Source organism: Dromiciops gliroides, chromosome 2 (assembly GCF_019393635.1).
Source record: "Dromiciops gliroides isolate mDroGli1 chromosome 2, mDroGli1.pri, whole genome shotgun sequence".
In the NCBI taxonomy this organism is placed as follows: domain Eukaryota; kingdom Metazoa; phylum Chordata; class Mammalia; order Microbiotheria; family Microbiotheriidae; genus Dromiciops; species Dromiciops gliroides.
The window spans coordinates 546264469-546292309 of NC_057862.1; the positions used below are offsets into that span (position 1 = coordinate 546264469).

General features: G+C 38.5%; 1 protein-coding gene across 1 annotated transcript in view; it reads left to right on the forward strand.

Moving 5' to 3' along the window:
• The first annotated feature begins 15009 nt into the window (after nucleotides 1-15009).
• The window catches only part of LOC122737951 (serine/threonine-protein kinase PDIK1L-like), a 42007-nt gene continuing 29175 nt past the window's right edge, over nucleotides 15010-27841 (forward strand). Inside the window, exons 1-2 of the mRNA XM_043979961.1 lie at nucleotides 15010-15087; nucleotides 15495-16110. Coding sequence (XP_043835896.1) covers nucleotides 15565-16110 — 546 coding nt within the window. The 5' untranslated portion in view covers nucleotides 15010-15087; nucleotides 15495-15564. The remainder of the gene's footprint in view (nucleotides 15088-15494; nucleotides 16111-27841) is intronic.

The window sequence follows — 27841 nt, forward strand, 5'->3', positions numbered from 1 at the left end:
CTCTGCACATTTGACCTATTGATCTTTTTTTTTCATCTTTTTTATTATAAAAGTATTTTAGGGGCAGCTAGGTGGCGCAGTAGATAAAGCACCGGCCCTGGATTCAGGAGTACCTGAGTTCAAATCTGGCCTCAGACACTTGACAGTTACTAGCTGTGTGACCCTGGGCAAGTCACTTAACCCCCATTGCCCCGCCAAAAAAAAAAAAAGTATTTTATTATTTTTTTAGTTACATGTAGAGATAGTTTTTAACATTTGTTTTTATAAGATTTCTAGTTTCAAATTTTTCTCCCTCCCCAAGACAACAAGCAATCTGATATAGATTATATATATGTACAAACGCATTAAACATTTCTGCATTAGTCATACTGTGAAGGAAGAATCAGAGCAAAAGGGAAACACCTCAAAAAAGAAAAACAAAAAAAAAGTCGAAATAGTATGGTTCAATCTGCATCTGGATTCCACAGTTCTTTTTTTCTGGATTTGGAGAGCATTTTCTATCATGAGTCCTTTGGAAATATCTTGGACCATTGTATTGCTGAGATGAGTTGTCTATCACAGTTGATCAATACACAATGTTGTTGATACTGTGTACAATGTTCTCCTGGTTCTGCTCATCTCACCCAGCATCAGTTAAAACAAGTCCTTCCAGTTTTCTCTGAAATCTGCCTGCTCATCATTTCTTACAGCACAATAGTATTCCATTACATTCATATACCAGAACTTGTTCAGCCATTCCCCAATTGATGTGCATCCCCTCAATTTCCAATTCCTTGCCACCACAAAAAGAACAGTTATAAATATTTTTGTACATGTGGGTCCTTTTCCCTTTCTTATGATCTCTTTGGTAAAAAGTCCTAATAGTGGTATTGCTGGGTCAAAGGTATGCACAGCTTTATAGCCCTTTGGGTATAGTTCCAAATTGCTCTCCAGAACAGTTGGATCACTTCACAACTCCACCAACAATGCATCAGTGTTCCATTTTTTCCATAGCTTCTCCAACATTTATTATCTTCCTTTTTTGTCATATTAGCCAATCTGATAGGTGTCAGGTGATACCTCAGAGTTGTTTTAATTTGCATTTCTCTAATCAATAGTGATTTAGAGCATTTTTTCATATGGCAATAAATAGCTTTGATTTCTTCATCAGAAAATTGCCTGTTTATATCCTTTGACCATTTCTTAATTGGGGAATGACTTGGATTCTTATAAATTTGATTTAGTTCCCAATATATTTTAGAAATGAGATCTTTATCAGAAATACTGGCTGTAAAAATTATTTCCCAGCTTTCTGCCTTCCTTCTAATTTTGGATGCATTGCTTCTGAGAGGTAAACTATTCCTTCCTCTCCTAATTTACCTATGGTATCACCTTTTATGACTTAATCATGTACCCATTTTGACCTTATTTTAGTATAAGGTGTACGATGTTGGTCCATGCCTAGCTTCTGCCATACTATCTTCCAGTTTCCCCAGCAGTTTTTGTCAAATACTGAGTTCCTATCCCAGAAGCTGGAGTCTTTGGGTTTATCAAACAGTACGTTACTAAAGTCATTTACTACTGTGTCTCCTGTGCCTAACCTATTCCGTTGATTTACCACTCTATTTCTTAGCCAGTACCAAATAGTTTTGATGACTGCTGCTTTATAGTAAAGCTTCAGATTTGGTACAGCTATCCCACCTTCCTGTGCATTTTTTTCATTAGTTCCCTTGATATTATTGACCTTTTGTTCTTCCAGATGAATTTTGTTATTATTTTTTCTAGCTCTATACAATAATTTTTAGGTAGTCTGATTGGTATGGCACTGAATAAGTAAACTAATTTAGGTAGAATTGTCATTTTTATTATATTAGTTTGGCCTATCCATGAGCAATTGATACTTTTCCAATGATTTAGATCTGATTTGATTTGTGTGAAAAGTGTTTTGTAATTGTGTTCATAGAGTTCCTGGATTTGTCTTGGCAAGTAAACACCCAAGTATTTTATGTTGCCTATCATTACTTTAAATGGAATTTCGCTTTCTATCTCTTGCTGCTGGACTTTGTTGGTCATGTATAGAAATGCTGATGATTTGTGTGGATTTATTTTATATCCTGCTACTTTGCTAAAGTTGTTAATTTTTCAAGTAATTTTTTAATTGATTCTCTAGGATTCTCTAAGTATACCATCATATCTGCAAAGAGTGATGGTTTGTTTCCTCCTTGCCTATTCTAATTCCTTTTTTCTTCTCTTATTGCTAAAGCTAACATTTCTAGTACAATATTAAATAATAGAGGTGATAATGGACATCCCTGTTTCACCCCTAATCTTGTTGGGAATGCCTCTATCTTATCCCCGTTACATATAATGTTTGCTGATGGTTTTAGGTAGATACTGCTTATTATTTTAAGGAAAGCTCCACCTATTCCTATGCTCTCTAGTATTTTTGTTAGGAATGAATGCTGTAATTTGTCAATAGCTTTCTTTGCATCTATTGAGATAATCATATGATTTTGGTTAGTTTTCTTATTGATGTGCTTGATTATGACCTATTCATCTTAATGTAGCCTTGTAGAGCAGAGGAAAACAAGTCTAATTTGCTTCTTTCAGATAGGATCATAGAAGGGGGAAAGGGGGGGAATATAATTTATATAGCACCTACTATGTGCCAGTCTCAATGCTACCTCATTTGTGTTTCAAAGCAACTGTGGGAAGTTGTTCTTATTGATCCCCGTTTTACTGTTGAAGAAACTGACCACCATTGGAAAGTGATTTTTTTTCCTCCTCAAATTTCTGATCGGATTTTGCCTAGACTGCTTCTTCATATATATCACATATCATGTTATAGGATACTTGTTTTTGTACCCTTTGGCACCTCACAATTAGATTGTAGGTTCCTTTGGAGCAAGATTTGTAGCATATTTATCTTTTTATCCCCAGGACCTTGTATGTAGGATGTACTTAAAAATTGTCGAATTGAATTGGCTTGCTATCTCCTTTCTATAAGAAACATTACATTATTTCTCGTTTAGTTTCCAGTCCCTGAGGGGGATACACAAGTCTAAGGCAGCCTCTCTGCTACCATCTATGTTTAAGCCTGGCAATTTAATAACTTTTGTGAAAAATATTGAGTAACGACTTTTTGTCTCATTTTCTCTATCAGTTTACCGGAGTAATTTAAAAAAAAAAAAGGCTCATTCTTGTTCTCTGACACCTACGGGCTTGATAATCTATTTGCTTCTTAACCACAGAAACTCACCGGACAGGAAAAAGTTTCCTTTCATCTGTGCCTAAAGTTGTCAATCTTCAATGCCCTTTTTGTTGATATGGACAACAATGCACAATGCAGAAGCCTCCTCAGCTCTCTTTTCAGAATAGGTTATCTTCACCTGTTCTCTGGTGCCAAAGAGTCTCCAGAGTACAATAGAATTGTCTAGAAGAATAGGAAGCGTCATTACTGGAGACCCAGGAACAAAAACACCCCCTCTTCTCTTTACTGATCCTGTCTCTACATTAACTAAATCTGTAATTTACTTAATTTCAAAGTAGGGAGTGGCTATGACTGATTCAAAAAGGTCATCCAGACGTCTTCTCTTACATACTCACAACATGCAGACTTAACTCATGTGATTTGAATATTAAAAAAAAAAACCAAACAGACTTGTTTTGTATTTCACATCATAATTGCTCTGGGCTGTCATTATTCTAACTAGAGTGTGGATTTTTAGACCTTCTTATCCTACTTAACCTCTCTCTGTACCCCAGTTTAATATTTCTCTTATGATGAAGCACAATATCCCCAATGTAGTCTGAATAGCATAGCATATAGTGGACATAGTTTAAACATTACATGTCTGGACATTATGCAGACTAAGATTGTGTTAGCTTTTTTTTTTTTAAAGGAGATAATGCATTGTTGGCTTATATTTAGCTTGTGATCCATGCACACTCTGAATTTTTAATATGTTCTGTTGCCAAGGCAGGTATTGCCTATCTTATATTTCATCATAGAAATGAAAATTGGAGGGATTTTAGGGAGCCTAAGTAGAAGCAGGAGAAGTCCAAGTCCATATTACAATTTCATTTGGGAATTCAATTGTAGTACTTTATATATTTGACCTATTGTATCTTGTAGGTTTCAGCCTCTCATTCCAGCCTGTCATGATCGTTTTGAATCTTGATTTTATTATCTATAGGATTGATTGTCTCAACTTTTTGTTATCTTTGTGTTAGATAAGGATGCCATTTATGTCATGATTCTAGTCACTGGTAAAAATGTTGAACCAGTCAAGGCTAATGAGAAAATCCTCAGGCACTCCTACTGGGAGGATACGGAAGCATTAATCACCACTGATTGAGCATAGTTGTTTTCCTAGCTGTGAATACACCTAACCAAACTGGTGTCTAGCCCACCTTTTGACATTTTAATCACAAGGGTATTGTGGGAGATGATGTCTATGACATTCCTTTAGCCTGCCATCTTAATAACCTTATCAAAAAGAAATGGGACTTATTTGGCATGACTTCTTAATGAACTCATGCTATTACTGTATTCTCTTTGAAATGTTCACAAATCATCAGTTAAATATTCTATTTTAGGATTTTTCCTATTTTGGAAGGAACACCTAAATATCTAAAAAACAGAACAACAACATACCAGAGCAGAATATATATATATATATATATATACACACACACACATGTGTATATATATATGTATATATATATGTATACACACACACACACACACACACACACACACACACACACACACCTGAATTTCAAATGCCCAAAACGGTAAACAAAATTCTTCAGTTTTTTCTTGCCCATTTGTAGCATCATTGGTGTGATCTTGTCCACAGCACTTTTCATATCTTTTGGCTAGTCCAGTCAGCAAACATTTAAGTTCCTATAATGTGCCAGGCACCAGGTGCTGAAGATACAGACACAAAAGTGAGACCTTCCTTGCCTTCAAGTAGCTTGCATTCTACAAAGAAGATACATGTTCATAAATAAATGTTACTGCTGAGTCTACAAAAAGTCAAAGAAAGATACCACCCAAATTGTCCCCTTTTCACCTGCTAAAATCCTTAGAATAGAACTCCTTCCACCACCAAACCAGTATTTATATATACATATATATGTGCATATATGTATATATATACACACACCTATGTATATCAACAAATGGAGGCAAGGATGGGGAGGAAGACATAGAAACAGTCCTATGAAGACAAGAAGCTAAAATTTCAACGTTTTCTTTTATGATCCTCTAGAAATTTGGGGCATATGCTCCATCCTGCATTCCAGAGAAATAACTTTATTTTTTTAAAAAATATTTTATTTTCCCACAATTACATGTAAAAGTAATTTTTAACATTCTCTTTTTAAAAATTGAGTTCTAAACTTTCTCCCTTCTCCTTTCCCCTTTCCCTTTCTGGGATAGTAATCTATCTGATATATGTTCTACATCTGCAATCATGTAAGACATATTTCCATATTAGTCATTTTGTGGAAGAAAGTTCATACCAAAAAAAGAAAGTGAAAAATGGTTTGCTTTGATCTGCATTCAGACTTCATCAGTTCTTTCTCTGGAGGTGAATAGCATTTTTCATTACGAGTCCTTTGGAATTGTCTTGGATCATTGTATTACTGAGAATAGTTAAATCATTCCCCCCTGATCATTATATAATGTTGCTGTTACTGTGTGACAATATTCTTCTGGTTCTGCTCACTTCACTCTACATCAGTTTATGTAAGTCTTTCCAGGTTGAGAAATAGCCTTATGATGAATTAAAAATTAAGTTTTCTTGAGAAATACTCGAGGGGGGATTGATTACATTTGGATCTGAAGATTTTACTTTTTTTGGTCCCAGTTGATCTGCAGTTGGAAATACTGATGTCTTCAGGTCTCTTAAAATCCTTAGGATTTCCTTTTTTGACCTTGTCTTGGTTACTCTGTGCCTACTAAATATCTGATTGTACTATTTGCTTAATGTCATCTCATAATTTTGTATTATTCATTAGATTGTTAGTGAATTTGGGTCCTGAACTCAATCATGACAAACCCAAGATGATCTTGGCTCAACAACAACACTTCATAGGGAACACTCTAGATATTATTAAGATGAAAATCTTCCAATCTACCTTATCTCTATAGACTATACAAGCAGTGAATATCATGATGTGAATCAATTTCTTCAAATTCTGCATCTAATAATTACCAGTACTAATGTTATGTTGCTTACATGGGGGAAATGCAGTGAAGCTTGTACTGAGAACATTTTTAATCTGATATCATTCTCTGGGAAATTTTAGTATCTTGGTCAGATCCAATAGAACTCCCTTTGGACAGATATTTTTGAGCTTTTGACCACAGATGCTTCATTAGTAATTCTGAGACCTCATTTGGAGAGTATTTTATCTCTGCCTATTGGCCAAGGCTATCCTTTCTGCCATCCTAATTTTCTAAGATGAAGCTAAAGAAAGAGTATGTTAGTCTGGTTGGACAATAGAGTTTCTATGTTTAATATTTAAGAAGAAAGACAAGAAGAACTAGTCCATATCTATTGGTAGAGAAGCCCTTCAAATCTCGAAACAAACAGTGGATTTCAGAATGTAGACATATGTGGCTTATTTATTGGGGGGAGGAGGAACTTCAGATGGGAAGATTGTAATCTAGTAAGAACTTCTGGGCATTCCTTTCAAGCTCTTCTTTTCCCCAGTGTTTTCTATTTCTCCTACTCCAGCTTATCCTCTGCCTTCAGACATGTGAAGGTCTTCCTTACCTAGAGGGGAAAAAAAAATCACATCTTTATTGGTGTTTATTTTTCTGGTAACCATTCTATTTCTTTTCCTCAGCCAAAATTCTAGAACAAATGATAGATATCTCTTCTTTCCTCTGTACCTATTTTCTTCTTAAGTCCCTGAAATCTGTTTTTTTATCTTAATAACTCTGCTAAAACTGTTCTGATCCAAACCCTTATCACCTCATGCCTAGATTGTTGTAGCAGTCCTAACTGATTTCCTGGCTTCCAGACTCTGTTTCTATCTATTTTTTACATTACTGCCAGAATAATTTTTCTATTAAAAATAAGACAACTTCCATCAAATCTTTCCAATGAGTTCCCATTATCTATAGGATAAAGTGCAAAGTCCACCTCATGTCCAAAGCCCTCTAAAATCTGCTGCCACCCTATCTACTCTTCTTAGCCTGCACTCCCATATTCTTCTGTTTCAACAGCCAGCTATTTTCACATTTTTTCCCTGAACATAATGCCTCCGAGTTTTTGTTAATGCTATTTTCCCAACCTGAAATGTGTTCGTGGTATGTTCCCTCTCATCTAGATATTACTCGTCCCTCCTTCAAGACCCAGCTTAAGGTGTATCTCCTTCCTTGAATTCCTTTTCAGTTATTCAAACCCACTGGTTCCTCTTTTCCCTGAGCTCCTATAACATTTGAATTGTCAAAAACCCCTCCAGCATTCTTATGACTGGGCATGCTCTTTAGCATTATTGCCCTAGGGAATCTTTTGGATTTCCAGTGTAAAAAAGGAACTTTTGGAGGTTTTCTCATACAAGTGCTAAACAGACTAAGAAGAAGTCATACGCAGGACTTGGGAAGGGATAGAATTGTAAAATGGAGAGTTGGACTTGGTGTTAGGAGAGCTGAGTTCAAGTTCTGGCTCAGACACTTGCTATCTGCTAGTACCCCTGTTTATTTAATCTAAGTCTTACTTTCCACATTTGTAAAATAGGGGTAATAATATATATACTTCTCATTTCACATAATATTACATAGGTTTGGAAGAGAACCATTCACAGGATTTGAAGAGTCCAACCCTTTCATTTTACAGAGGCAGCTAGGTGGCACTGGGCTTAGAATCAGGAAGATTTACCTGCCTGAGTTCAAATTTGGCCTCAGATACTTATTAGCAGTGTAACCCTGGGCAAGTCACTTCACCCTGTTTGCCTCAGTTTTCTCATCTGTAAAATTAGCTGGAGAAGGAAATGTCAAACCACTCTGGCATTTCTGCCAAGAAAATCTAAGATGGGGTTGAAAAGAGTCAGACATGATTGTTTCAAGAGATGTTAAGGGGATCCCCTGAGCTTGTCTTTTTGAATTGCCGTATTTTTCAGAAACACTGAATTCAGAGCATGTGGGAGTCCCTGAATGTATCAAGGACGAAGTTATCCCTGAACTGACATAGTTTGATGTTGTATCCCAAGATGGACTCCCTGTGTGTCCTTGGGAGGCAAGATGGGCACCAACCATCTGTACCAGGCTAGGATGCTGCTTTTGCAGCTGGGATCTTCTGCAGATAAGAGGACCCTCCTATCTTCCTTGTCTAGCAGTTCCCAAGGGAAAAGAAGGAGGCTTTGCTCTGGTCCTGCTCCTTCTCGTGGGGAGTGGTTTTGGTGTCCTACGCCTTTGATGCACTGTTCCCCCTCCCATGCTATGCCCCTTCCTAATATCCTTCCTCCCTTTTCCCTGCTATTATAAAAGTGTAAACTTCTATAAAACTTTGAGCCCATTGGGTTCCCGTGCATGGTCATTTCTCTTGTAATAAAGCTGGTTTTCACCTAAGTCTCAAGATGTTGTGATTGCCTGTGGGCAACTGAAATGACTCAGAAACAACAAATCATTTTACAGATTAGGAATTTGAGGCCCAGAGAGGTTAAATTATTTTTCCTGTCCTCTCATTTTACAGGTGAGGAAATATTGAGGCCTAGAGAGATTGTGACCTACACAGTTGCACAGAGTCAGATAGTCAACAGCAGAACCGAGATGCAAACTGAGGTTTTCTGACTTCCAGCCTCCTTTCCATCATATATCGTGTACATATTATGTTTTGTCTTTCTGAGACAATAGGCCTTTTGACCTCAACATTTATTGACTGCCTATTATGTTCAAGATACTTTAGAGACTAAGGGGGGCTACAAATGCTGAGTAAGACGGTCTTTGCTCTTGAGAATTTAATAAGAGGGGAAAGTATCTAGAGTATAGCACAAGGTATAATGTGATATGTCGCTAGAGAAGTACCAGTACAGTGATTTAGGGGCTCAGAAAGGATGAGATCATACCTTTGGGATGAAGGAAGACTTCCCGAAGGAGGTGACATTTGAACTAGATTATGTTGGATGGCTAAGAATCTGGTAGGTAGAGATGGGAGTGGAGGCAGGGGAGCAGTCCAGGCAGCAGCAGCAGCAGCAGCAGCAGCAGGAGTAAAAGGTGCTCAGAAACACTTGCGTGCTTCAGCTTGGCTACAGTGTCAAACATGTATTAGGGGAACGGTGAGGGATAAGGCTAGAACCAGAACGTGGAACATCGTGAATGGCAGGCAGAGGAGTCTGAACGTTACTCAGGAGGCCTTGGGGAAGCCACAGAAAGTTTTTGAGCAAGAGAATTGATGCGGTTGGAACTCTGCTTTAAGAAGATTAGCTTGAGAGTTTTGCATGATTGCATGTGTATAATCTATATCAAATTTCTTACCCTCAGTTTAGACATGAGAGATGTTTAGAGTTGGAATCAATAGGATGCAGCATGGATTAAATGTTTGGAGGGGTGGGGGTAAGGGAGAGGAGTCAAAAGTGACTAAGGTTTTGAGTCGGCAAGGAGGGAATAACATACACTCAATTGGGTAGAGTATAGATTACTCTAAGCCTGCAGGAAAGTAGGAGAGGAAGGGGATAAGAAGGGAGGGGTGAAGGAAGGGAGAGCAGAGTGGGGGAGGGGGCAATCAGAAGCAAAACATTTTTGAGGAGGAATAGGTTAAGATAGAAAATAGAGTAAATATCATGGGGAGGGAATAGGATGGAGGGAAACAATTAACAATAGTAACTAAAAATTTTTTTGAAGCAGAGGCAAGAATAATGTAAGATGGTGATGATGATGATTAGATGAAGATGAGGATTGATGAGGATTGATTGAGGATGATGAGGATTTATGGATGATGATTGATGATGACGATGACAAAGACTTATGGTACTTTGCTGGGCTATTGTGAAGAAAATTCTGTTAGGCATAAGGTACTATATAAATGTTATTTATTACTGTTGTTGCAATAATCAACCGCATGGGTTATTGTAAGGAAATCTCTCTTTAAAGTACCATATAAATGTAGTTTGCTATAAAAAATGATGAGCAGGATGCTATCAGAAAACCTGGAAAGACCTACACAAACTGATGCAAAGTGAAATGTACTGTATACAAAATAACAGCAATATTGTAAGATGATCTACTGTGAATGACACGGTTATTTTAAGCAATGAAGTGATCCAAGATAACTCTGAAAGTCTTATGAAAAAGTGTGATTCATCTACAGAGAGAGAACTGATGGTGTCTGAATACAGATTCAAGCATAATTTTTTGTTAGTTCCTTTATTTGAAGTGTTTTTGTCTGTTTTCTTTCACAACCTGGTTAATGTAGAAATGTTTTGCATGACTGCTCATGTATAGCTTATATTGAATTGCTTGAGTTCTTGGTGGGGGGTGAGGAGGGAAGGAGCAAGAGAATTTGGAACACAAAGTTTTTTTTAAAAAATGATGTCAAAATTTGTATTTTACATGTAATTTGGGAAAATAAAATTCTAAATGATCCAGAAAAAAAATATTTCGAGTCAGGGTCAAATGATGGTACCATTAACAAACATAGGAAAGTCATGAATGGGATATTTTCAACAGGCTGGGATACTGGTGAGAAATCTATTGAGAATAATAATAGCATTTATGTAGCTTTTCAAGGTTTGCAAAGCATTTTACACATGTTATGTCATTTGATCCTCACCACAACTCTGGGAGGTAGACACTGTTAATACCCTCTTTTTACAGGTGAAATAGCTGAGGCTGAGAGACTTCCCCAGGGTCACACAGCTATAAGGATCTGAGGCAAGATTCAAACTCATGTATTTTCCTGATTCCAAGTTCAGTGCTCTATCTACTATGCCACTTAGCGGCCTCTAGGTGGAGATGTCTAGTAGGCAGTTAAAATGGAGGATCAGAACTTGGGAAAGAGGTTGGAACTGAGTGGATGAGATAGCCGAACAAGAGGAATGAAGGAGGCCTGAAGCTGAAACTTTCTTACACAATTGTTTTATTCCCCTTAATATTCAACACTGTGCTGGGCATTAAGGGATACTCAAGAAATACTTGAATGAGAGTTGCTGAGGTGGGCTGCAAGTCTCCTCTTATATGTCAGCCAGCATTCTAACTCGACTAATTAGAGGAATTGCTCTGACAACTTGATGTGTCCAAGAGGTAGCCTATCAATAGGTATTCATATCTGGAAAGTCTTCAGTTCATATGTTTTTTAATTAGGTTCTTTCTCTCTTGCCTTCTCCTTCGGGGAACCTATTGGGAAAGCATTGGATGACCAGAAGCCTCTTTTTTCAGTCTACTGACACTATTCGTGTGTGTTATGTTGTTTTGTCATCAAGGATCTTTCTAGAAAATTTAAAACAAATATAGCACTTAGGGGATATATATATATATATATATATATATATATATATATATAATTAATAAATACTTTATTCAACAACATATAAGTGGCACAATGGATAGAGCATTGGGCCTGGAGTCAGGAAGACTTGAGTTCAAATCCAGCCTCAGACATTTACTAGCTTTGTGACCCTGGGCAAGTCACTTAACCCTGTTTGCCTCAGTTTCCTCATCTGTAAAATGAGCTGGAGAAGGAAATGGCAAAACACTCCAGTTTCTTTGTCAAGAAAACCCTGAATGAGTTCACAAAGAGATGGATACCACTGAAACGATTCAACAACATCAACAACTATAGGCTACTTGCAAAATAACACTATATGAAGTACTATAGGGAAATGGGGACAGGAATGTCAAGTTATATACAATATTGTTGCTGGATTTGAAGCCTTTATGAGTTGCCCAGTTCTGAGTGTAGTTGGAATCAAACTTTTCAAAATGCAATGGCCCTTAGAGATCATCAAGGCCAATTCCCTTTTTTAAAGGGACCCAGAGAGGGCAAGTGACTAACTTGTCCAAAGTCAATGGTTGGTGGCATTTGGTTGTTCTTTTTTCTACCTCTCTACTCTTATTAAAATGCCAAGGAGACTATCATAGTGTAGATCACAGTGAACACAGACTTTGAAAGGATAGTTTTGGGAACAGACAGTTCTTCTGTAATACTTGTTTTTAAAACCTGAATTAGTTCTAACTTGATTGACATATTAGGGAACAGGAATTTCAAGTTTGCTTATCAGTGATTTTGTCATCCAGAGACAGTAAGATGATAAGCCATAGCCATCCATTTCTGGAGTTACATCTTTCCATGTGATTTCAGATAATGCTGCTTCCATTTCATAATAACTCACAAGCTGTCTTTTTCAAGGTAAAGTGTATATTTTCTGGTGCATTAGGAGCTGGGGGCATAGGAGAGCTCCACTCCTCTCTCCTCACCTTCTGCCTTGGCTGAGGCTGTCCTCTTACCCATAGCTGTTGACCTTATTGTAATATTTCTTAAACATTTAACCCATATAAAACTGTGCTACCATTTTATTAGGTTCTTGCCTTTTATATGTCTCACTGATGCAGTTTTGTAGTTTTGTGCTCCCAACCCCATTTCCCCCAGTAAAAACCACATGGTTTTTATTGTATGTTTTTGCATCGCAATGTGATTTTTAGGAATGCGTAGAACACTGTACGGAAAAACTGACTTTACTTAGTGCTTTCTTTATAATGATAATAACAGTAACAATAATAATAGTTAACATTTTAAAAGCACTTTAAAGTTTGCAAAGCCCATTACAAATGTTATCTCATTTGATCCTCACAACAACCCTGGGAGTTAGGCACTATTATCATCCCTGTGTTACAGATGAGGCAACTGAGGCTGAGAGGGATTAAGTGACTTCCCACGGTCAGGCGGCCAATAAACATTAAGCCAGGTTAAAGAGGATTTCATAAGCCAAACCAAGGATTTTACATTTGGTCCTAGAGGTAATGCGCAGACTTCCATCAGTCAATGAGTATTTACTTATTAAGCATTGATGTGCCAGGCACTGTGTTAAGTGCTGGGGAATACAAAGAAAGTCAATCCCATGGTTCTTTGCCTTCAAGGATTTCAAATTCTAATCAGGGGGGCAGCACCCAAAGAACCATATATGTGCAAGATCGAATAGAAGGCACTGGCAGTGCCTGGTAGCAGAGCTTATCTAGTCCAACTCATGCTAAATAGAAATTCACAGAGCACTACTGAAAAATTGTAATCCGATCTGCTTGAAGGCTTACGGTGATGCTGAACCAGCTCTCTCCCGAGGTAGCTGATTCCAGTTTTGGATGGTTCTAATTGTCAGGACCAGAAAAGCCCCTAGCAAACAGTGAGATATGAGCTGAATATTAAAGAAATCCATGAGGTGGGACATCTGTGAGGAGGGAAAACTTTCTAAGTATAGGGGGCAGCTAGCAAAAAGGGATGGAGCTGGGATATGGAATGTTATGTGTGGAGAAGAACAAAAAAACCAGTGTCACTGGACCATGGAGTATGTTGAGGGAGTGAAGTACAGGAAGACTAGAAGCACTCTGAAAACTAAGCAGGAATTTTATAGTTGATGCTAGAGGTAATAGGGAGCCAGTGGGGTTTATTGAGTAAGAGAGTGACATGGTCAGACCCATGCTGAATGGAGACCCAGGTACCCTATTTAGAGATGTCAAATTTAGACATTTAGAGATGTCAGATTTGCAGCCTGTAAAACTCTGGAGCGCACAGGAAGGAAATTAAAATGTAATTGAGAAATATTAAAATAAATAAAAACACAACATACATACATAATTTGGCCTGCAGGGGTATATTTCTATTTGATCTAGGATCTAAATAATAGAGGGATAAAGAGGGGCACTGAAACCTTTGGAGAGAAGAAGTAGAAAGAAGAAGTAACATGAAGACAAATGCAAAGAGATAGAAGATTTTGAGACATTGAGGAAGGCATGTCATAGAAAATAAAATGTGCCTACTCTCAGGCTATGAATTCCAAACACTTTAGTTTTGATTTAGGATACTTCATTCCTCATAGTGCAGTTATTATTAATCATTAATGTATCTTGGTGCAGATATAACCCCCTGGAATTGAATAAACATGAGATAGGAAAATTTTATCTTCTTGACTCTTAGGTCTATTATAAACTCAATGACTAGGGAATGATTGTTTTAATTAGGTTTTGCATTAGGTTTAATATTAATTATTAGTCTGATTTGATATTTTAATTTTAGGAACTGATATCTTGTTGTTAGTTACATTTAAACATTCCTTAATTTTAGTACCTTCATATATATATATATATATATATATATATATATATATATATATATATATATATGTATATGCTTCAAAAATCACAACATATATCCTTTGATCTGCCACACCTTCAGGAATGGAGGGATAAGTAGTAGTGTATTATGGCTAAGGAGGGATAATTCTTATGGAATGGAATAACTTTTTGTCCGTTTTTTTTGTACTGAGATGATTTTCTTCTTGTTTTATTTTTCTCTCCATTTCTCTTTGTCCCATTCTCCAAAGGAGTAGACATTTCTTATTTAAATATACCTTTAGAGAGGAGTGAAAGATGAGCTTTTCTTTCCAGGGATCTACATCTATTGTTGCAATTGCCAGACTAGTGGATGTTGGTAGTGTAAGGGCCTAAAATTCTCGCTATGATGTCTAAGATCTAATGAGTGGTCGCCTTAAATTAGAAAACATATAGCACCAATCTTTGGGCATTAAGTATTTATTAAAGTATGTTAGGAGTTAGTAAAGAGAAACACGTGGATAAAGTATCCCTATTCTGCCTGTCCCCTGCTGCCAAGCCCAAGTCCGACACCAAAAAGACTGAGATACTCCCCCTTCCCCCAGAAACCCCCTGCCAAACAGGAAGCCAGGCCGTCCTCACACACAGCTCCAAGCTAATTGGCTGGTAACTTTGATTGACACAACTTCCAGATGCCAAGTCACACGGAGGAGCTTCCCTGCAGTATCTTTCTCAGCGTGTTGCTAGTGCTGTAATTCTCACAGTAGAACCATTTGCTCTTCTTTGGACCAAAAAGTAGGAACCTGCTCTAGGACTGATAAGGAAGGATGCTGGTAAGGAACTTTCCAATAGGGTTTAAAAGGAGAAACCAATGTGAATTTGACCATATCGAGCATTTATACATAATTTTAAATTACTTTGGCCCTCAATGTCTTAGTAGTGTTTGTTTTTTTAATCCTATTGTGTCTCTTTTGAATTGAAGGAAGAAGGGCTTTCATCTATGTGTAGAACAGGAGACCCTTGGGGAATCTGAGTGCCCTAGATGTTAGGTAGAGAATGATGACAGCCAAGAAGAAAGGGTGGAGGTGAGGGAGCTGCTACTTATATAGATCAGGGCTGTGGGCTTATTAGAGAGTAAGCAAAATTGCAGAGAATGATCTGGGGTTCAGTTGTCTGACTGGGGTATTATTTTGCATTATCCATTCATTATACTTTATATGTCTTTTCTTCTTTGCTGCAGGGTTATTTAAAAATTAGGTGCACTTTTCCAAGATTTCTGTTGCTTCTCCCCTGGGGCCCAGAGGTGAGCCATGACTACAGATGCCAAGTACAACATCCTTCAGGAAGTGGGCCGTGGCAGCTATGGGGTGGTGTATGAAGCAGTTGTCAGTCAGACTGGAAAAAAGGTGGCGGTGAAAAGAATTCATTGTAATGGACCTGAAAATGTAGAATTAGCTCTGCAGGAGTTCTGGGCTCTTCAGAGCATTCAAAGTCAACATGAAAATGTGATCTGGTTGAAAGAGTGTATCTTGCAAAGTGGCCAGGTTTTCCAGCCAATGAGCCACCACTCCAATAAGTCAGATGATCAGTTGCTGCTCATAGAGACCTGTCTCAAAGGGCGTAGATGTGTGGATCCCAAGTCAGCCTGTTACCTGTGGTTTGTGATGGAGTTTTGTGACAGCGGCAACATGAATGAGTTCTTACTGGCCCGACATCCAGATGCCCGGCTGAACAAGAGTTTTATGAAGCAGATGAGCCAGGCAGTGGCTTTCCTGCATAGAAATCAGATTGTGCACAGAGACCTGAAGCCAGATAACATTCTGATCTCAACTAGTTCTGGAGGGCCTGTGTTAAAGGTAAAAGGATGAAGGACCTTTCATCATCCTCTTAGCGTGAGGGGTAACATTATGAAATGTCTACTTCATTTCCACAAGTGTTTACAACCCACACAGTGTTTCACACTGTACTGAGTGTTGAGGAGGGTGCAAAGGAAATATTAAATCCAATACTGCCCTCAAAGAGCTGACTATCTAGTTGGGGAAACAAGGCCATAAACCCAGGACATAAATAAGAATAAATGTATGATAGCGTGTACCAAAAAGAGTCATATGAACAATCTAAGTGTTATAGGAGTTCAGAGAAGGTGGTATCATTGAGGGATGGAGTGGTCAGGGGAGGTTTTGAGAAGATAACACCAAAAATATAAGTAAGAATGAAGAAAGAGTAGGAATTGGATAGGAAGAGAAGATTGGATATAGCAGTCACATGGGAATGTATGAGCAAAATCACCATGGGGTGATTTGTCATGGCATGTTCATGGGACAGTGAAGAGAGTAGTGGGAGGTAAAGTTGATTAGATAAGGTAGGGTGAGATTATAGATTATCTTGAAAGCCAGTCCTCAGCCTATTGTCTCACCAGAAGACTCTGTCTTAGACTTCACTAAAAAAATAGAAGTTGATTGTCATGAGTCCTCTCCCATCCCCTGTTCTACATCTCACAAGCCCTTTACCGCATTCCCCACTCTCTCTTTTTAAACTTAGAAACTCCAGTTTCTGATGAAGAGGTGATTCTTCTTGCCAAGGCTAGTTCTTCTACTTGGACCCTTGATCTGCTCTCTCTGGGTTTTCCTTCTATCTGTCAAACTTATCCTAAGTCTCCTTTGCTGGATTATCATCTAAATGCACCTTAAGTATGAGTATACCCCAAAGCTCCATGCTTCATACCATCTTCTCCCTCCCTTCTTCCTCCCCCATATCAACACTTATTCTTTCCAATGTTATCTCTTTGCAGGTGACTCTCAGATCTAAATGTCCAGCCTCCATTTTTCTTCTGAGCTCTACTACCATACCATTACCTTAACTGCCTTTTGGACATCTTGAACTGGATATACCATAACTCTCTCAAACTTAACATGTCCAAAATAGAACTCATTTTCTTCCCCTCCAAACCTATCTTTCTTCCAAACTTTCCTATTTCTGTCAAGGAACTGCCATCCTTCCAGTCACCTGCATTAACAAGATCGATATCATCCTTAATTGCTCACTCTCCCTCATGTCATCAGTTGCCAAGCTTTGTTTATTCTATCTCCACAACATCTCTCAAATCTGTCCCTTTCTCTCCACTCACATGGCTGCCACCTTATCACCTTTTCCCCAGTCTTTGCAATAGTGTACTAAGTTGTGTCCCTGTTTAAAATCTCTCTCCTCTGATCCATCCTCCCCATAGTTATCAAAGTGATACTTGTAAAGTACAGATATTATCTTGTCCCTCTTTTGCTCACTCAACCAACAAGCATTTATGCACCAGATGCTTTCTATGCGCATAATAAATCCTAGTGGTGCTTGGTTACCTCTAGAATCAAATCCAAACATCTATTTTTGACTTTTGAGACCTTCACAACCTGGTTCCAACCAACCTTTCAAGCCTTCTTATTATATTACACTCCTTCTTGTACTCTGGTCCAGGCAAACAAGCCTTCTTGTTTTTCTTCAGACACAACATTCCATTTCTTATCTCAATGCTTTTGCCCAAGCTGTCTCCTGTGCTTATAATGTCTGTTCTCTTCATCTCTGTTCCTTTGACTTCCTACCTTCCTATAAAGCTCTGGTCAGACACCATCTCCTCTAAGAGATCTTTCCTGCTCTGTCTAGGTATAGTTCTTTCTTCCCCTTACCTTGTATTTATGTTGTATATGCTTATCTTTGTACATGTTTATCTTGATAGAAATGTAAATTCTCTAAGGGCAGAGAATGTAGTTTGGTTTCTTCAAAGAATCTTCATAGCACATGGACTCAATTCCTCTCGTGACTCTGTTTACTGTCTTCTGGATACTCTCCAGCTTATCAGTATCCTTCCCTAACTATGGTGCCCAAAACTGAACACAACACTCCAGATATGACTGTTACTTTCTTATTTATAGAAGCTAGGCCTCTTTTAATGAAGTCCAAGATCATATTACCTTTTGAGCTGCCACATCACACTGTTGACTCATACTTAGTTTGCAGTCCAATAAACCTCTCAGATAAATTGCTATCTAATCATGTCTCCTCCATTTTATACTTGTGAAATTGATTTATTTGAACTCAGAGGTAAGGCTTTATGTTTATGCCTACTGACTTTTATCTTATTAGATTTGGCTCAGTGTTCTAGCCTGTCAAAATCTTTTTGGATCTGGATTCTCTCATTCAGTATGATGTTAATTATCTTTCCCAGATTTGTGTCATCAGCCAATTTGATAAGTGTGCCATCTTTGCTTTTGTCCAAGTCATCAATAAAAATCTGAACTAGCACAGAGCCAAGTATAGATTTCTGGGGCATTCCATTGGAGACCTTCTGCCAAGCTGACATCGAAGAATTAATGACTACTTTTTGGATCTGGCCATTGAACCAGTATTCAGTCCAGCTAGTTATAGCACCACCTGTCCCCACATATCTCTGGTTTTTTTATACAAAAGAGTATGAAATACTCGATCACATGCTTTCCTGAAATATAGTGAAATTTCCAGTTTAGTAACCCTATCAAACAGGAATGATTATAGGATCATAGACCTAGAGCTGGAAGGAAATCAAAGGCCATTTAGTGTAGAATTCTCATTCTACAGAGAAAAAACCGAGGCCCAGAGAGCTTATATGACTTACTCAACGTCCTACAGGAAGTAAGTGTCAGAGGTGGGATTTGAACTGGCGTCTTTTGACTCCTGAATAAGTGCTCTTTCCATTGTACTGTGTTGAATAGTGGTGCCATTGCTAGTAGTAGGAGAATTAATGTGGAATGGAAGATAATTAAATTCAGTTTTGAATATGTGAGTTTGAGGCGATAGTGAAACATCCATGAAGTGACAGTAGAAAGACTATTTGGAGACAGTGGGCTTGAGTTTAAATCCCAGCTGTTATTTAACAGGCAGCTAGGTGGTGCCAGTGTGCACAGAATGCTGGGCCTGACATCGAGAAGACCTGAGTTTAAATTTGACCTCAGACACTTGCCATGGTGACTTGAGGCAAGTCGTTTAAGCTCTATCTGCCTTGGTTTCCTCAATTATAAAATGGGAATAATAATAGCACCTGCTTCACAGGGTTGTTGTGAAAATCAAATGAGATAATATTTGTAAAGTGTTTGGCACATAGTAGGTGCTTAATAAATGCTTCTCTCCCTTCTCCCCCTCATCATTTATATCAATTTGCCTCTCTGGCTTCTGTTTCTTCATCTATAAAACAAAAAGGCCATAATAGATTGCATTTAAGGTCTCTTCTAAATCCTAAGGACCTATATAAAAAAGGTCCAGCAGGGCAGCTAGGTGGCGCAGTGGATAAAACACCGGCCCTGGATTCAGGAGTTCCTGAGTTCAAATCCGGCCTCAGACACTTGACACTTACTAGCTGTGTGACCCTGGGCAAGTCACTTAACCCCCATTGCCCTGCAAAAAAAAAAAAAAAAAAAAAAGGTCCAGCAAATATTTTGACATATGGGGCAGGTGCTCAAGTGAAAGATTGTATCTGGGGGATATACATTTGTAGTCCCTGGCATAGAGGTGATAGCTGAAGTCATGAGAAAAAACAAGCTTTCTAAAACAAGAGTGTTAAAAGAGAGATCAGAAGTCTGAAGTGTATGCACAGTTAAGGAACAAGGTAGGAAAAAGGAGAATGGAATTAGCATTTATATAGTATTTATGATGTGATAGACACTGTGTCAGGTACCTTTACAAATATTATCACATTTGAGAAGAAGATATAGGAGTATTTAAACAAAGAAAAGAACCTGTTAGTCTCACACCAAAGAAGGCAAGGACAGTGAGAATTTCAAGGAGAGGAGTTGGTTATTAGGGACAGATGTCTAAGACAAGGAGTATGGAAACTGAGGAAAGGACTTGAGATTTATCAAGAAGGGAAGCCACTGGTGATTGGAGGTAGCATGGTATGGTGGAAAGATTACTGACTTAGAGGCAGAGATCTGGGTTGAAATCCTCTTAAGAATGGACTAGTGGGGCAGCTAGGTGGCGCAGTGGATAGAGCATTGGCCTTGGATTTAGGAGGACCTGAGTTCAAATCCGGCCTCAGACACTTAACACTTACTAGCTGTGTGACCCTGGGCAAGTCACTTAACCCCAATTGCCTCACCCTCCCCCATAAAAAGAGTAGACTAGTTCAGAGATGTTAAGCATGTGAGCCACATGTGTCCCAAAGCTCTCTAAAGGATTGTTCAAATCAGATTAAAATGTAAGTGGGAAACATTTAATAGGAAAAAATAGAAATGCAATAAAACATAGATAATATCAGCTTTTAAAATCAAGTCAATATGAAGCCCACATGGATCCTTATATATAGATTAGTGGTCTCAATTTCTCTTTGAATTTGATACCACTGGACAAGGTGATCTCTGAAGACCCTTTTAGCTCTACATCTATGATTCTAAGAAGAAAGTAGTATCAGTAGAGTGGGTGCAGTAGCCATATTTCAGAAGGTTCAGGGAGAAGGACAATGAATAAGTAGAGGTAGCAGGTACAGAATATTTGTTTTATGAAGTTTGATAATGCAGGAGATGACAAACCACTCTACTATCTTTGCCAAGAAAACTCTATGGACACTATTGGTGTGCTGTGGTCCATGGGGTCACAGAGAGTTGGATACAACTGAACATACAGGAAGTAGAAAAATAATGTGGTACTATAACTGGCTGGAGTTATAGGGTGAAGTCAGAGGTTTTTCATTCAAGAAAAGAGAAGCTTGAGTGTGTTAAATGGCAGAGGTGAAGGACCCAGTGGGCTAGGAAAAAGTAGATGCTTGAACAAGAGGGCATGAGCATGGAGATCAGTTCCCTTAGGAATCAAGAAGGGTTTGGGACCAAGGGGTAGAGAGAGGTTTTTCTTAGAGAGGAAAGGGAAACGTGAAGCACTTGGACTAGATAATCAGAGGTCCCTTCTAGGTCCTTTAATCCTTTTTGGACCATAGTAAAAAAAAAATAAAATAAAGATGAGTAGCAGAGAGAGTCATTCTTATAATTCTGCTTCATCAGCTTTCACACCCATGCTCTTAATGGTGGCTTTCTAGTTTTTCTATTTCCCTTTAATAAATTGTGAACTTCCTTAGGTTATTGGACCATGTTATATCCCATACAATGCCTAGAACAATGTCTTTGGCTTACTAGGAAACTCCAGTAAATGATGTAGGATGAATCATTCTAGGTGTGGGAGATACAGAGTAAAAACCCTACCTAGTAGTTCCTGCTCTCTAGAAGTTGGTGTTTTACCTAGGGGTTGGCGTGGTGGCGGTAATTGAATGAAACTTTTGAACATTATCAAAAGTTCCTCAGCCTTCATCAGTTTATTGTTGTGTGCTTTGTGGTTTACAGTGCATTTTACTCCCTCACATTAACTCTGTGAAGGAAGTCGTTGTTATCCTTCTTTTCACTAAGAGGAAATCAAGGCTCATAGAGTTGTAGTTTGCCTCTTGTCACACAGGTATTAAGACCTGAAGCTGGGACTTAAACCTAAGTCTGCTCCGCTTCTGCATCAAGTTGCTTTTTCTAGAGTCAGTTCTCCTCTTTGTTGCAAATATGAGGAAACTGCAGACCAAGAGAGGTTGTCTAGCTCATATGAGCTGTAATGTGAGCATCACTTAAGTGCTTTCTTAGCAAAGATATTGTAGTGGTTTGCCATTTCCTTCCCTAGCTCATTATACAGAAAAGGGAACTGAAGTAAGCAGGGTTAAATGACCTGTCCAGTTTTTGACCAAACAAGAGATAGAGTATATTATAAAATGCAAAATGGATGATTTTGATTATATTAAATTAAAAAATTTTTGTACAAACAGAAGCAATGCATCCAAAATTGGAAGGGAGGCAGAAAGCTGAGAAACAATTTTTGAGGCCAGTACTTCTGATAAAGGCCTCATCTCTAAAATATATAGGGAATTAAATCAAATCTATAAGAATCCAAGTCATTCCCCAATTGAGAAATGGTCAAAGGATATGAACAGGCAGTTTTCTGATGAAGAAACCAAAGCTATCTATTCCCATATGAAAAAATGCTCTAAATCTCTAATGATTAGAGAGATGCAAATTAAAACAACTCTGAGGTACCACCTGACACCTGTCAGATTGGCTAAAATGACAAAAAAGGAAGATAATAAATGTTGGAGAAGCTGTGGGAAAATTGGAACACTAATGCATTGTTGGTGGAGCTGTGAACTGATCCAACCATTCTGGAGAGCAATTTGGAATTATGCCCAAAGGGCGATAAAGCTGTGCATACCCTTTGACCCAGCAATTCCACTTTTAGGTCTTTGTCCCAAAGAAATCATGGAAGGGGGAAAGGTACCCACATGTACAAAAATATTTATAGCTGCTCTTTACATGGTAGCAAGGAATTGGAAGTTGAGGGGGTGCCCATCAATTGGGGAATGGCTGGACAAGTTGTGGTATATGAATACAATGGAATACTATTGTGCTGTAAGAAATGATGAGCAGGAGGAGTTCAGAGAAACCTGGAGGGTCTTACGTGAGCTGATGATGAGTGAGATGAGCAGAACCAGAAGAACATTGTACACAGTATCATCAACATTGAGTGTTGACCTACTGTGATGGACTATATTCTTCTCACCAATGCAATGGTACAGAAGAGTTCCAGGGAACTCTTGATAGAAGAGGATCTTCAAATCCAAGGGGAAAAAAAAAAACTGTGGAGTATAGATGCTGATTGAACCATACTATTTCTTTTGTTTTGGGTGCTGTTGTTTTTTTTTTTCTTTTCTATTTTGAGGTTTTGCATCACTGCTCTGATTTTTTCCCTTGTAACAGGATTAATGCAGAAATAGGATTAATGTTATTATGTATATATATATATATATGTGTGTGTGTGTATATATATATGTATATGTATATAGATATATAGATATAACCTATATCAGATTACCTGCTGTCTAGGGGAGGGGGGAGGGGGGGAGGGAGGGAGAAAAATCTGAAATTGTAAAGCTTGTATAAACAAAAGTTGAGAACTATCTTTACATGTAACGGAAAAAATAAAATACCTTATATGTAAAAAAAAAAAAAAATGACCTGTCCAGGGCCACACAGCTAGTAAGTGTCTGAGACCAGATTTGAACTCAGGAAGAAGAGTTTACCTGACTCCAGGCCCAGCACTCTATCTAGTAGTAGTAGACTGGCTCTATTTGATGATCTTATTGTAGGTCTTTGTGCTGTCAGTGAATATTCATTATGGCTCATCAGTGACACTGGCTTGAGAAGCAGGATGTGACATCTGTGTTGGTAATGAGTTTTGGAGTTGAATTTCTTTATATGCCAGAATTAAGGTTGGGTTGCTTTGTAGACCTTCATTTTGAGACCATCTTTTGCCAGACCTCTAAAGGACATGCTCCAAAAATAAACAAACAAACAAATAAATAAAAAATAAATAAAAAAATAAAGGACATGCTGCCCTTTTCAATTTGAGCTTCTGGTAGATATTAAATTGATGTTAACTTCTTGATTGATCATTTGTTGGGCAATTTATTACGTTGGTAGCATTTGGTGATAGCTCTGTACTGTTGATGAAAACCCTTGGCTGTAATAATCACATTCATACCGTGCTTTGTATTTACAAAGCATATGCATAGAGCATCTATACATAGATAGCATCTCATTTGCCTCTTACAAAAAAAAAACAACAAGCATTTTCCCCATTTTACAAAAGACCAGAGAGAGGCTCAGAAACATTAAGTAAATTGTTGCAGTTGACATTTTATAGATGAGGCAAATAGGCTTAAGTGACTTGTCCAGAGCCACACAGCTAGTAAGTGTCCAAGGCTAGATTTGAACTCAGGAAGGGGAGTCTTCCTGACTGACACCACTTAGCTTCCCTTTAAGCAGCCAGTAAGTGGTTAAATTTAGACTTGAACCAAGATTTTGGAATTCCAGATCAATTCACTTTCCATTTCGCCATGTTATCCCCTGGTACCAGTGGGATAATTTTTTTTCTGACTTGTCCACGTTCACAGACATGCACAGAAATGTACACACATGAACACACATGATGCACCATACACATTTGTTGATGCTTACTATGTATTGTTTGTATGAACATGGGTAAGACTAGATAGAGTGCTGGGCCTGGAGTGGAGTCAGGTAAACTCTTCTTCCCGAGTTCAAATCTGGTCTCAGACACTTACTAGCTGTGTGGCCCTGGACAGGTCATTTAACCCTGCTTACTTCAGTTCCCTTTTCTGTATAATGAGCTAGGGAAGGAAATGGCAAACCACTACAATATCTTTGCTAAGAAAATTCCAAATGAGGTTTTGAAGTGTTGGGCATGACTGGAATGATTGAACAACAACAGGACTGGTTTGGTTTATCTTGTAACTCTTTGCAGTAACCAAAGAGATTGGTAGAATACCCCCTAGGTTTGGGGTTTGAGTATCAGAGATTGAGAACACAATGATTTGGTACTTTCTTATTGTTCTTCCCATGGGCCAATCTCTTGCAAGGTTGTAACCCTCACTAATTCTCATAAGGTTTTTATCTCAAGTGATTGGATTAATGAGATTGTGCCTATGTGGTCCTTGTGTTGCTATCTTCATAATTAGTTCTCAGTGGAAGTTGTTATAGTCATGATCATTCTCAGTAGGAAGAAATCTGGGAAGAGCTCTAAAAATTAAACTTTTGAGAGCCACATCAAGCAAGAAATTTGAAGTGGAGCCTGACTAATTTCCACAAGAGAGGGTTGCAGAGACTGTCAATAAAAACACAGTAAAAGTTTTGTTTGGCAAGTTGGGGAAGCCTGCGTTGGGTCTGGGGTCTGAAGGGGGGGTTGGGTAGAAGGGAATGTTAATTAGTTTAAAACTCTGATTAAATCAAATTAGCAAACATTATTGTCATGGGAAAGTTTGAAAGTGTTCTTGAGATTAATTAGGCTTTGGTCCTCAGAAACGTCCTCCATATGCTTTTGTTTTTTGGGGGTGGGGCAATGAGGGTTAAGTGACTTGCCCAAGGTCACACAGCTAGTAATTGTCAAGGGTCTGAGGCCAGATTTGAACTCAGGTCCTCCTGAATCCAGAGCCTGTGCTTTATCCGCTGTGCCATCTAGCTGCCCTCCTCCATATGCTTTTGATCCATCCTTCCCACTGGTTTTCCTAAAAGATCAATGTCATAATGCCCCAAAACATTAACCATCCAGTGGTTTCCTGTTACGTATTCACTCCTTTATTCATTTACATTTGTTCATCCATATGTTCTTTGCATTAAGGAATCCATCACAGCCATTGAAATATACACTAGGTTGATTAATGGGTTCCTTCTCATGAGGTCTTTTCAAGCAAAGTCTAGAAGGGGTTGGAGAAGGGACTCTTGTTTAGGTGTATTTTGGACTAGTCCTTCTTGTGACTGACTCAACAGACATTTAGTGTTGACTTTGTGGTGGGTGATCTAGCCATTAGACCAAACATCTATATCAGGATGTTCTCAGACATGCCCACTCTTCCTATTGGTGAAGTGCAGGATAACACAGTTTTTACTGTGTTTTTAAGAACCACTTACTTGGGAGATCAGTCAACCTAATTATACCTACCTAAAAGAGCTCCAGGTCAGAAAGAGTAAGGTTTTTCTAAGGGTTTACCTTGGACCTCCCACAGTTTTATTATAAACCTTCTAGAGGTGAACGCCACTGAGGCCAAGTTTACTGGGTAGGCCCTTCTATTCCAGGGACACTGAATTTTCATGGGAGAAAAGAAATTCATTGCAAAGTGGCATCCAAGTATTACTGGTTTCTTCTGGAATAAGAGTTCCATTTTGCTTATCCTCAGTGCACAGGAACTTATAGATAGGTTTACATAATTTTAAAGACATGTTTTAATATAATTTGAGGTGAGGCAAAGGCTGGATTACAAAATATAAAAACTTATGGTAATTGTTCTAATAATTGTTTGAAATTTAAAAATAATGTAGCAATTTTTCAGAAAAGGGGAGGAACCCCCAATTAAAATTTCTTTTCCCAAGTGTTTTTTATTCAGGAGGCAGCATCAGAGGACCTGAGTTCAAATTCTGGCTCTTCTGATTAAACTGCTCATGTGATCTTTTACTCTGTCAAAAAGGATCGGGCTTCAAATCCTAAATTCTTCCTCTTGCTACTGATATGTCAGTGGGCAACTCACTAAAACCTCTCTTGGTTTCACTTTCTTCATTTTTAAAATGAGGGGGTTGGGACCATATGATCTCTGAGCTCCCTTCAAGCCCTATATCAATAAGCAGTGATACTCTTGTATTCCTGGTAGCTCTTAGGTTCACTCTTTATTGACATTCCTTGGGGGCAAAATGAGGGAAGAATATTTCCTTCTCCTGCCCCACTATATCCTGGATCTGGATATTTCCCTACTCTCTTTCTTCTTCTTGAGTAGTAACCTGCTCACCACTCTGCCTGCTGCAGTCTGACCCAATTCAAATGGAGGAAGTCTCAAATCTGTTTCCACAGAACAAAGACTGAGGGTACCACCACTCTTTCAGTTATCCTGGGACTTCATCTTCAACTCTTCACAGTCCCAAACCTCTCATAGTCAACCCGTTGCCTAGTTGCGTTGATTCTGTTGCCACAGTTCTTACATCTGTTCTCTTTGCTTTGCTCACATGGGCACTGCCTTTTACCACAAGCTTTGCAATAACCTTTAAATTGACCTCCCTGCCTCTAGTCTTTCTTGTCCAATATAGACTCTAGCCTGTCTTTTCAAGCTTATTACTCAGTTTTTGTGCTAGGCACTTTCCTAATGCTGTGGATACAGTGACAAAAAGGAAATAGCTCTTGCCCTCTCTGAGCTAATATTCTATCAGGGGAATTGGCAAATGCAGAGATAAGTAAATGCAAAACATACATACGAAGCAAATGCAAAATTAGGAGCTGGAGAAATGGCACTAATCTCTTTCATGCTTCTCCAGTCAGCAAATTGAATTTGTTATTCCTCATACATAATCTTCCATCTTTGTGACTTTGTACAGGTAGTCTCCTTACTGCCCCACCTCCCGTGTTCTCCTTTCTTTCCTCTGCTTCCTAGTATCCTTAGGGGATAGTGATGGGGCTGCTCTTAGGGGGCAGTTATCCACTAGGGCACAGTGGATAGAGCACTGGCTCAGAAGTTGGGACAACCTGAGTTCAAATCTTACCTCAGACATTTATTAGCAGTGTGACCCTGAGCAAGTCACTTAACCCCAATTGCCTGAAAACATCCAGGGCCATCTCCAGTCATCCTAATGTATATCATGCCACTAGACCCAGATGGCTCTGGAGGAGAGAGTGAGAGGTTAGTGACTTCCCTCACTTAAATCCAATTCACTGCATGATATCACCCCAATGTCAGGGTCCTCTTCAGGAACGAAGGACAAACAACAACAGTATCCTAAACTTCCTTCAAAGTTCAGTTCAAGCCATCTCCTACATGAGGTCACAATTTCCTTAGCTTCTAATTTTGCATTGACTTTGAATACATTTTGTATTTAATTTGAATATATTTTGTATATACTTATCTCTGTGGTGGTTGTTTCCCCCGACAGAATGTTTGCTTTCTGAGGGGAAGGGCTGTTTTATTTTTGTCACTGTATCTACAGAATCAGGCAC